Genomic DNA, 12,201 nt, shown 5'->3' on the forward strand with positions numbered 1-12,201 from the left:
TTCCTTGTTTGTGTAGATGTGTCAAGGATAGTAATTTCTAAGCACCTAAACAGATACCAGAACCAACACCCAATTCCACCATAGAGCCCAGAATGACATCATGACTAAGAATATAGGAAACCATAGGCAGAAGACCCTGTTCAAGGTCCTGGGGACCAGGTGTGTTCTCATCCATCTTTCCAGTGAATTAAATATGACCAAAAAGAGTAAGAACAGTATTGCAAATGAATGATTGACTATAGAAAAGATATTGGTTTTGTTTCTGGAATCACTGCTTGAGTACCTAGATCAGGGGTCTTCAAACTTGGCCCTTTTATGACTTGTGGACTTCAACTCTCAGAATTCCTCAGCCACCTTTGACCTAGATGATGGAGCCCTGGGATGTTATTTGTACTTCATTGTCAAAAACTGCCCTCGCCCAACATATTACCAGATTAAACTGAAAGGCTTCTCTGTCTATATACTAAAGTTCAAATTATGAAAAACAAACAAGATGATTTTGAAATATGTCAACAGTAATAAATAAAAACTGATAGCACAATCCCCAGAATCAGTATCACCATCATCATCATCATCATCTACTAAACCTACATGCTACCTTTCCCAGCAACTCTGAACAGTTGTTAAAATATTTAAGAAAAAAATTAATATATTTTAAATTCAAATTCATAAAAATACAAGGATATTATTTAGAAGCAACTCAACTTATTTAGAAACACTGCAGCTTAAAGTGCTGCAGTGTTTCTAAATAAACATCTCAATCCTTCTACCGGTAAAGCAATACATTCCCATAACCAATTCCATTTAGCCTGAAGGCCAGTTCAGTCTTTCTGTATTGCAGACAGCTTTGTAAGCTTTCAGTATTTTTTTTTTTAAAATAACATGAATAAACTGATGTTACATCTGCACCCTCTTCTCCGAAGGGATTACTAAAATCCCATAATGTTCTAGCTGGACTTCCACCTCTTCTTAAAACATCAATTTCTGAAGCCAAAGCAAATATGCAATCTCCCATCTTGGTTTTTAAATCAGACAGAAAATTTTTAAGAAATGCAAAAGCTACAGACATCCTAAAGAAAGGGAATTCAGTGTTTTTCTTTCTCTTGCTAGCTCTGAGAATTTGCATATTGACAATTCAGCAAATTAAGCAACTGCTATGTATTTCAGAGTTGTCCCAGAGTTTCGACCCCTTTTGCATGTTTCTTTTTCTAAACTACATGATTAAACATTACAACTAATATAGTATCTTATATAAAAATCAGCTACCAGACTTATTTGAAGACACGTTTCTCATGTGTTACATCGCACAAAAGAAGTATTGCTTTTAGAAATAATATGTACTGGGCTCCCATCCCAAGCAACTTAGGAGGCAAACAAAAGCAGCTGACTTTAATTTGTAGTTAGCATCTTTTGTGGAAGCTCTCTGAGTGGAGAAAAGCATCTCGGGAAGATGTTGCTTAACTGTCCTCTCTGTGAGGTGGGGAATAAAGAAAGGGGTAAAGTAGAGGACAATATGGACTGACTGACCATCTGTAAAATGGCAAACATGAGAGAGAAAGAGAGAGAGAAAGAGAAAGAGAGACAGGGAGGGACGGAGGGAGAGAGAGAGAAGAAAGAGATGCTGTGATGGTTGCCAATATGGTCAATGGGTACAACGTTACTTTTTTATCAATGTTGTTAACTGAGGCAGTTGCTAAGCAAGATCTACCTATACTATGTGAGCTATGACATTCTGTCTCCTCTGTTGCTCCTCTATTCCTGAAGCAAACAGCTGAGACCGCAGGACCATTGGCCTCTCAAGAGCCTAATGTGCAAATCTAAAGCTTCTAAAATGTTCTGCCAAATATATATATTTAATACAAGTGTGGAATAATTATATGTGCAGCATTAAAGTAATTCAATTTTTATTTCATTTAATTAAAATCAGTTTAGCTTCTAGCCTGCCTTCACTTAAACCACCAGCATATCTTTCAAAGGACAAATGTGATCTGGAAAAATTTCTTGTACGCTTCTCCTCCAGATTTTCCTTTCTTTAAGAAGCATATGGAGTCCTCTGAATAGAAATGGCAATTCAATAAAACCTGTCTTGCATTGTGATGTGTTCAATGCTGCCAATGTTTAACTAAAAAACAAAACAAAAAAACAGTTTGCCTACACTTGAGAGTTAATAGGTAAGATCTTAAGAGAATCCAGGTCTTTCCCATAATTCCTGCCCAGCAGAAAAGATAGAATGGATGTCCATCTGTAGATAGATATTATGGCAGCTTCCTATCTCACACATTTTGATAGTCAGAATACAAGGAATTAAGAGCTGTAGCATTAGCACTGTTTGCTCGTAATTGCTGCATGATTAATCTATACTGCATTCTAGAAAAAGGCACTACTTTATAGATCTTTGGCAGCCACATGGATCTATATGTACATCTGCTAATACAATTCACCTCCTTTCATCCACCTGAGCACTTCTAACCCAGTATTTTAATATCATTTAGAATTCGAAGCATCTTACTTCAATTGTGCAATTTTAGCAGAATGAAAAAATCAGAGCTCAATTGCCACAGAATTCTATTTTTGCTTGAAAAAAGGTAATTAATACTACTAGTACAATACTTTTCATATAGTCAATCTGAGCAATAAAACTATTTGTCTATAGTAAGAGATGTAAAATAATTTAGACATTTGTACTAAAATTATTTTGTATTGGATATATTATTAGGATAGAGCAGTAAACTGAGGAGAATTCATGAGAGATTAACACCAATTGCATTTTGAGAATTAGAGAATTCTCATTCACTAACAGTGAGGGGTGGACGGACAGAAATTCAAATAGACACATAAAATAAACCTCCTAAATAAGTGTTCTGAGCCCATTTGCACATGGCAATCAAGAACTAAAGGTGGGGAGGAAAACATTTACCATGTTAATTATGGAGAGTTCGCAACTTATGACAGCAACTGGGAGTGGAATTTCCAACCACACTGCTTAGTGATGGCAATTCTGATTGCCATTGGTAACCAAATGTCACGGTTGTCAGGCAAGGCAACTTCCTGCCAGCTTCCCACAAGACATTAGGGAAGCCAGAAGGAAATTGCAAGATCCAAGCTGGCAGGCAGATAAGTGACTATTGCTGGGTGGGGGAAGGAGGTAGAGGGTGCAGGTCAGCAGTGGTGTGGGAGAGATACAGCACAGGTCGAAGATGGTGCACAAGAGGCACAGCATGGGTTGAGAAGGGTGCGCAAGAGGTGCCGTGCAACAAGGGGGTATGCAAGAGACACAACACAGGTCAGTGTGGCTGCACAGTGGTGTGAAGGGGTGTGTGAGTGTGAGGATCAGGGAGGGTGCACTAGGGTGTGCAAAGATGTAGCACAGGTTGGGGAAGATGCATGAGAGAGCTCTGGGGTGTGCAAGTGGCTATTGCCACATGAGCACAGAGGAACTGGGGAGGGTGCACAGGTGGGAGAGACATATCCCAGCAGCCTGTGATCTTCCCTGCCATTGACTTTCGGGGGAAACCAGCAGGGAAAGTTGCAAATGGAAATCATGTGATTCTGGGGCACTGTGTAACTTACGATTCGTTGCCAAGTGCCCAGATCGCAATCACATGACTGTGAAGATAGTGGGATGGCCAGAATTGAGGACTGAGCAACCATCTTTTATTCAATGCCATCGTAACTTCAAACAGTCACTGACTGAATGGTTGTAGGTAATAATAACCAGGACTATCTGTGAAGTCAGAAAACACTTCTGCCAAGTGAGCAAATATTCCCCAGAGGAGGGTAATTTCTGGATTGCATTCCTGTTAAAGGTTTTTTTTTCCTAAATAGCTTTTCTCTTCCCTTATATATGTATAAAATAAACAACTACATACCATTGGTGACATTCAGCACTTTGATCTCCTAACTGCAGAGCCATTTTGGCCTCTTCTTTGCCTGCAATATAACCCAACTTTTTAATCTTTGTCAAAGCGAGATTTAACATTGTATGAAATCTTACATACCGTATATGCCGGCGTATAAGACGACTCCCGGAAGCGCTAAACTCGGCGCCAAAGATGGGGGTCGTCTTATACGCCGAGTAGTCTTATACGCCGGAAATACTGGTAGTTTCCGGCGTATAAGACGACGTTCTAGGAAGGCGGCTCAGCGATAAAGACGGGGGTCGTCTTATACGCCGGGTCACCTAATATGCCGGCATATACGGTATTTATTACCGAATGCTGGGTGTTCATATAAAATGCCTAAAACTCTGTACGTTTTGCAGTTAGCCACTTTAGCAAATAATATCTATCGTATAAGGATTTAGCTGTCATTATAGCTGTCAAAGCTATAAGATTGCTGATTTCTACTGAAGTCAAATTCTTTCAAACTTCACTTTCAGTATGTATAAAACTATCAAGAGAAAATACTCAGTGTAGGTAAAATTCAGCCTACAGAAAAGCTGGGATTTTGATTTAAGTACAAAATACACACGATTTCTAATATGAGAAACAAATGGTCAATTAACAGAAATAAAAAGAAGACAATATAAGAAGCAAAGGGAGTTGGATGACTATGATAATCGTTATGTTCAGAAATCTGAAAAGTTGTCTATAACTTGGCCAAGAATCAGAAGTGTGGGCTAGCACAAATATACAATCTATTTGGGTAAAGATAACCGCAGCATTGTGAAGCAATATTGTTTTCTGTTTATCTAAACTCTTTTCAGTCTACCTATTTTTAATGTAATCTGTTGTTTTTACAATAACCCGAATAAACTTCAGCAAAATGTTATTTCCAGAAAATGTTTTCCAGGTTAGGTGAATAAATGTCTGACTGAATTTAATTGGTAAAAAAAAAATCAACTAAAATTTCTTCTTACCATCACATGCATACAATTGCCTCTCCTCTGTGTCTTCTGTGATTTCATACAAATCACTGTAAGCTCGGGCCAGATGCCAAAGGAAATCCTGCTTGTCACCATACTGTAGACAGAATGAATAGCAGTTTATGTTTGCATTTCGTTTCTTCTAGATTAAGGCAAATGGTCCATATACCATGCAGCACTTTGTTTCAGGGCTAAATTATAATGTGGCTAATGTGTTAAAAGGTAGACTTCGTCAAATCAATATTTTTTAAAAAATCTCTTCCATTTGGTTGAAGTACAAAAACATTTTGGCTCTTTTATATGAAATAGAAAAATGGAATTATTCCAGTTTCTGGGTGAGGACTGGCTTTCTGGATAAGGAATAATGACAGTTGAAACTCCCTGTGAGCAGCTCCGCCAGAGAGGACAGCACTGTGGTGAAACTGCCAACCAGGAGCCAGGTTCTAGTTGATGAAAATCTCTCCAAAGAGGAGAGATCCAGGGATCACCCACTTGTGCTCTGGAAGAACTGTTCCTCATGAGGTAACCAGAGGAATTGAGTTTCTCGTGGTTGAACACTACTTGAGCAGGTTGAGAGACGAGGAAACTACAATGTGCCCTTAAGCTCTGTGCTGCCTCAATGGGCCTTTGACCAGCAGAAACCCCACTTTCTTAAACATCTTAATAATTAATTACCTTACAACCTAAGAGAAATATTCCAAAATGCAAATGGAAGATGAAAGACTCTCAATGAGTGCCTTATTTTTGAAATTAAGAACGGGAAAAACATTGTTTTTAGTGGATTTTGATTTAAAGGCAAAAAGCTTAACAGGTTTGTGATCCAAGTAAGTTCACAAACGGATAAAGTTTAAAAAAAGTTTAAAAACACATTTTAAAAATGGGATTTAAAAGAAAACCAGAATTTTTTTTTCTGACAAAGTATCTTTAAAAATAGCAAAATTAATTAGGCTAAAAGATCTTTATGGGAATGCTGATTATTTATTAAGGACAATAAATAGCTTGTGTGTTTTACAAAATAAAAATACAAAGATGATACAGATGTAATTGTACTTAAGGAAATTCCACAGGGGAAGAAAAGAAACTGAAGGTGAGATTCCTTCTCTATAAACAAATTTGGGATTATTATTTTTGTTGCTTATGTTATAAAATCTGTTGCTTTTTAAAGATTAACATATAGCCTTTTTGGAAATATAAAAAAGCTTGGATATATAACTTTGCAGAATAATTATCTTTAGTGGGGGAAAAAGTTTGATGACAGCTTTGTTATTGACATAGACATGGTCAAATTTCACTTTTATTAACCTTAGAATATTTACTATTAAATTATTTAATTTACAGGAAACATGCAATTCAATGCTCTTAAATTAAGCCAAGTCTCAGCCACATTGAGTATTCTAATTTCTTACAAGAGCAATGGTTAGTTTGCATTTAGTTTAGTTGCTTGGATTTATTGATATGGTTTAGGTAGGACTTTGCACAACTCCTGTATTCTTTTCTGCATTGTTAATTCACACACACATTCTTTTTCCAGAAAAAGCAATTAAGAGTTACCACAGGTTTATTGTTAAGCAGTAGTTGGAAACCTTCTCTCTTCTCCTGGTCAGTCCCCCTGTGTAAGCTATCGGCTTGGTGCAGCAACTGAGCAAGTTCTTCTTCTGAAGCAGTGTCCAAACTCAGCGCTGCTTCATCTTCATTGACAAGGTCCAGGGAATCTCTTCTTCCAGTTCTAACTGTTTCACAGCTGATTTCATCTTCTCCTTCATCACTCTCTTTATCAGATTCCCTATCATAATCAGATTCTGCATTGGCCGTAGTATAGCTTTAAAGAAAATACAGTTATTTATACCTCCGTGTCAACCACATGCAGAATTTAAAAATCAAGTAACCAATGTCTAAATTCATATTCAACAATAAGCCAGAACTTGGGGAATTCACAGTGAGCAAGCAGTATGTCCCATTCATTCTAAGTGGCTCATGCTAGGTACTTTAATATACCATTAAACTAACAAGAAAGCAAATATTATTTCAATTTTGGTTCTTGGCTTTTTGCATTTCTTAAATAAAGATGGCAAACCAAGGCATGCTCCTGACTTATGAGTCCTGGCTTCTTATAGAGCAAGTGAGTAATCCAGTTTGAAAATCCAGTTAAATTTCAGATGTTGGCCCAATCAGAAAGAGCCTAGTGGGCAAAAATGTGTGGCATATACAAACATGTAACTGATTCATTCATCAAATCTTCTGGAAACTCATAGCTTACACTGTATGGAAATTATTTTGACAGCAAATGCAAATTAAATTGCTTACTAATGCCTTGATCTCCTGATCAGCCAAATTACATTTAACTATTCCTTGTTCTAAACTAAATGTTCCTCACCCCCCCTCACTTTCTCCATCGTCTGTATTGCCAGCTCCGGAACTGGCTGTGAAATATATTGAGCTGGATCCTGTGGAATCACTTCTTTCTCTGGGGTATATAAATCGCCTCCGCCGAATAACCTTTTGGCTTTCTTCTAGATGAGACCTACAAAGTTAGAGATTGGCACGACAATGAAACCTTACAACAATCAATAGTCCATTTCTTTTTGCCCAACTATCAAAACAATTTCCCCCCTCAAAAATTGGGATACAACTTACAAAATATAAATTATTAAAACATATTTATAAACGTTAAAATACCTATAAAATGGCCATAGTCAGCAAATAAAATTAAACAGGTAGGGCACATACTTATATGAAAAGAAAAATCTTCAATTGGCAAAAAACAAATACAAGAATATGATCTAACCTACTGGGACAGGTTGTTACCAAGGAAAATATTCTCAGAATGTATTTTTAAATAATAATTTGCTTTCATGACTGTATTCTCATAGTATTATGGAAACAATTGCTCCCGAAAAATGCTGAACATGGATTAAAAGCATGACATCTGTTCTCTGAGTGTCTTGAACATCAGATAAACATTAGATAAAATGGCTAGCTTTTCATCCTGATGGGAAACTCCCTCCAGATCATGCTCTGGATTTCAGAAACAGGTTCATCATCTGCTGGCTATCTAAATTTAGTTAATTTAAGCAAAGTAGGTCATTTGCAATTCTGCACTTTTTTGAGCAGAAAAAAATTGAGGGGAACAACGTCTTCAAATTTCTTCAGGGAAATGAAACATTCTCCAATAGCTTCTCAAGGGCATCGTAATGGCAGGACCGTTGCAACAGGAAAAGCCCAAAGGGAAGCATTGCTTCATTGATTTGACCCTGAAAATTTTAATGAAGCATAAGAGGCAAAGAAGCAGGCAGACCACTGGAGGAGACATCAAAATAAAAGAAAGGATAAAAACAAAAAGCTGAATTTAGCAAAGGCTATTAAACCCAATATTATTGGAAACTCGTTGTTTCAGATTAAAATTGCATGTCCAGCTTTACAATAAAAACTTTGCCTCTTTTCCACATCCTTTTTTAGAAAGGACAGTCTCCCATTTCTTACACTGTTACAAAATGAAGCAATAATGGTAATGATACAACAGTTGTTTTGACATTCAGAATTATTAGGTTGTTCTTTCTTCTGCTAAAAAATAAAAATGAAGCTAGGGACCACTGGTAGGTTAGACTAAGAAACTAACTGCTCTGCAGATAACAGCAAGAGTAAAAATGTCACCTAGTGATCTCACACAAATCTTGATTAATAGTATCTGGATTCTGCTACTTGGAATCTTCTGTAGCCTGGAATGTGAGAAAAACAGATACACACCTGACTTCTTCAATAATTCCTCCAGCTAAACTTTGTAGGCTGTTCCGTAATTCTTGCATCTCATGTCGCAACTCTATAAGGCTTCTGAGCACAAAATCAAGACGATTTAAGACTTCAGCCTGCTCTTCATGCGTTAGAAGAGATGTATATGGAACGCTATCACCACCCTCCACTGGTTCTGGTCTCATCCATGGAACTAGTATGAGAAAAATAAAATAATTACTGAAAAGTTACTTCATCTGTACTGCACAAAACTGTGGCTAGTGGTAATTTTTAAAATTTTAGATATGTGGACATAGAACTACGTACATGCATTTGATTGACTGGCTCTAATCCTAATTTTATATCCAGTTATTTCTTAATCAATTTACAATAAACAAATATCAATTTAAATTTCTGTGCGACATACTTCTGGGACTGATGGAGTGTGAATATCTCTGCGTTAGGTTGGTATCTAGGGACAGCATAGGGTTCCTGCTCATATACTGACTGCCCTGTTCTGAGGAGGATCTCTTGGCATGGGGATTGTTCTTGTTGCAGAACTGGAACAGGAGTTTCTCTAGATATTAGTGCTGAGGGATCTTAATTTTCATGCCTTAGGAAGGATATCTGGCAGGGCTCAGGTTTTCCACAGGGATCACGGATCTGTCCTAAGCAATCCTGGATGCCACACACACAGCTGAAAGCTGTTGAATCTTCTCTAGGAGGACTTGTATTGGTCATTGAAAGCCATTACTGAATCACACTGATATTGTGGGTACCACAATGATTGCCAGTAGAGACTATTAAATTCCTAAATGGCTTGGCTCCTAGGTTATGGTATAGCCACTTTCTACAAGTAGATCCTGTCCTACATATTTGTCCAAGAAGGAATGCTGTGCATTGCGATTCATATGAGCTAAGGAGCCTGGGGAAGCTGTTTCATAGCTAGTGGTCCCTGCCTTATGGAGCACTTTCTCCTTTAGCAACAACTGGTTTCATTTCAGAAGTCAATCAAAATCATCATTTTGTCTAAAATGATTTCTTATATCTATTTTGCTTATTTTTACAATATTTTATTATGTTTTATTTATACAATGTTACGCTTTTAGACATATTAATTGCCAAAAGTCTTGGGACTCACTCAAGCAGGAAGGGACCAAATTCACAGATAAATACAGACATTTCACACAGAGATCTGAAGAAGTGGGTCTGAATTGAGAAATCAGAGCCCAAATCTAGCTTTTGGAATGTATCTCATAATAATTCTGATACTACTGAAACACAACAACTTGGTATCTCAGTAAGCAGTCTTTATTTTTCTGGTAAGTGGCATGGAAGAAGAATATGCATTAAACGTATAAATGGAAATGCTTTGTTACATTTCTAATTCTATTTAAAAAGGCCTCTTTGCACTGTTGAAATTATTTTAAAATAATTAGAATAGAATTCATAATTTCATTTAGGAGAACAAAGAGACTGTGGTCTCAGATCATATCTACGCTGGAATTAAGCAAAGTAGAAGGGAACACTGGCACCAAATTTCAAATTGAATGAGGAATAATGATCTAATATACTCTCTCACTACCAATTTGGTCTCATGGTTAAGACACCAGGGTTGAAACCAGGAGATTGTGCATTCTTATCCTGCCTTAGGCATGAACGACATCAGGCTCAGGTGATAAGCCAGCCCATGACTTCCTGTCACAATTAATGGATCAACACATGGTTGATTCCCCCCCCCCAAAAGCAGCCCCAAACCTGTGGGAAAAATGCTAGGAAGAAAAATATCTTATTACTCTGAGTAAGTACAATCTTGAATAAATAAAAATGCCAAATAAATTAAGCATCAACTTACCCTGATTATAAGGCTGAAGGGTTTCTGCATGTTCATGAACATACATAGCATTTTGCTGACAATGTACAATTGGATATCTTGAACTGTTTTCCTGACTGGGCTTCTTTCTCTTCTGTTTGTAGAAGTAAAAGATGAGACCTATTCCTGCAGCTGCTCCAAGAACTATACCAAACCCCATACGAATAACCCCTGTTTTGGGCATGATTCATCTAAAGTAAATTAAATAGAAAGAAATTATCCCACGCAAGAGAAAGGCCTACGTCATATATTAACAATAACCGTCTGAACCTAAAATTACTCTTAAGTATTTTTAAGGACAGCACATGGCAACATAATTTTGTTTCAACTATATATGCTTGACAGTATATCACTTTAAAAATAAGTAATATAAGTACAATAATGCTTTGTAGATTCAATAGCAATTCCTTACTTAATTTCACTAGAGTTAATTGTTTTTTTCTGAGACAATATCAGAACATTTCTTTAAAATTTAGACTTAGCTTATATAATTGTTTGAAGACACAGGAGATCATTTAAAGACCCTGGATACTGAAAATAATGTGACTTTAGGCACTCCCCAACATGTACCACTTCTGGAAAGTTTTGTATTACCTGATTTTTGCAAACTGGAACCTGACCAAGTATCTTCTCCCCCAAATCAAGCTTACAAATTTCTCAAGGGATGGCTGACAAATGGATAAATGAAACTTAAAGGCTCTTCTGGCACTTGCTGCCCATCTTATGGTTCACTCTACTATATTTATCTATATCTCTTGCTGCTTTGGATCTATACACCACACCATTTTTTCCATGCCTTAAAAATTATATGACTTATAGAAACAGTTGCATGAAGTCCAATTTATGTGAGTCATGTAATGCTCGATTTACAACTGTTCACTTAGTGATCATTCAAAATTACAACGGTACTGAAAAAAGTGACAATTTTTCACACTTCTGATCATTGCAGCACCCCCATGGTCATATGATTTACATTCAGATGCTTGACATCACATTTATGATGTTTCAAGTGTCCTGGGGTCATGTAATCATCTTTTGCAACTTTTTGACAAGCAAACCCAATGGGGAAGCAGATTCACTTAACAACCGTGTTACTAATTTAACAACTGCAGTCACTTAACAAATGTGGCAAGAAAAGTTGTAAAATAGGACAAAACTCACATAACAAATTTCTCACTTAAATTTTGGGCTCAGTTGTGGTCATACGTTGAGGTCTACGTATACAACCTCGGAAGCCTCTGTACAAGAATGGGAACATCCAGTTAAAAAGTTTCATGCGTTTTCCTATAGTACAGTGGTTCTCAACCTTTTTAATGCCGCGACCCCCAACCGGTCGTAAGTCGAGGACTACTCAACCGGTCATAAGTTGAGAACTACTCAACTGCTGCAGCACCGTTTGCAGAATGGGACTTTTGGCAGGCTCAGCAGGGCAGAGACACCCTGGACAATTCCTATTGGCTTTTGAAAGCCAATAGAATTAGACTCTATTCAAGAGAGTCTATTCTATTGGCTTTCAAAAGCCAATAGAATAAAAGGGAGTAGCACAGCTAAGGAAAAGGGGAAAAAATGGCGGACTGCGTTGTTTGGCGACCCTCATGAAATGGTCGTTGGACCCCAAATGGGGTCCTGACCCACAGGTTGAGAACCACTGCTATAGTACAAAATGACAAGCCCAGCAACTACTTTAATATTTTCACTTTAAAACAAGATGCTGGACCTATCCTCAGAGTTTGCAACC

General features: G+C 37.3%; 1 protein-coding gene across 5 annotated transcripts in view; it reads right to left on the reverse strand.

The window, feature by feature from the left end:
- The window catches only part of RMDN3 (regulator of microtubule dynamics 3), a 38,053-nt gene that overhangs the window by 24,677 nt on the left and 1,175 nt on the right, over positions 1-12,201 (reverse strand). For 4 of the 5 annotated variants that reach the window (XM_039323865.1, XM_039323866.1, XM_039323867.1 and 1 more), the window contains exons 2-7: positions 10,446-10,654; positions 8,609-8,804; positions 7,239-7,385; positions 6,416-6,683; positions 4,859-4,961; positions 3,870-3,930 (exon numbers count right to left, since the gene is read on the reverse strand). In XM_039323865.1, coding sequence (XP_039179799.1) covers positions 3,870-3,930; positions 4,859-4,961; positions 6,416-6,683; positions 7,239-7,385; positions 8,609-8,804; positions 10,446-10,647 — 977 coding nt within the window. In that variant the 5' untranslated portion in view covers positions 10,648-10,654. Of the gene's footprint in view, positions 1-3,869; positions 3,931-4,858; positions 4,962-6,415; positions 6,684-7,238; positions 7,386-8,608; positions 8,805-10,445; positions 10,655-11,624; positions 11,648-12,201 lie in introns of those variants that run through there. The other variant, XM_039323869.1, reaches the window with a different exon arrangement.

Source organism: Crotalus tigris, unplaced genomic scaffold (genome assembly GCF_016545835.1).
Source record: "Crotalus tigris isolate CLP2741 ecotype Arizona unplaced genomic scaffold, ASM1654583v1 scf7180000024285.889131, whole genome shotgun sequence".
NCBI classification, from domain to species: domain Eukaryota; kingdom Metazoa; phylum Chordata; class Lepidosauria; order Squamata; family Viperidae; genus Crotalus; species Crotalus tigris.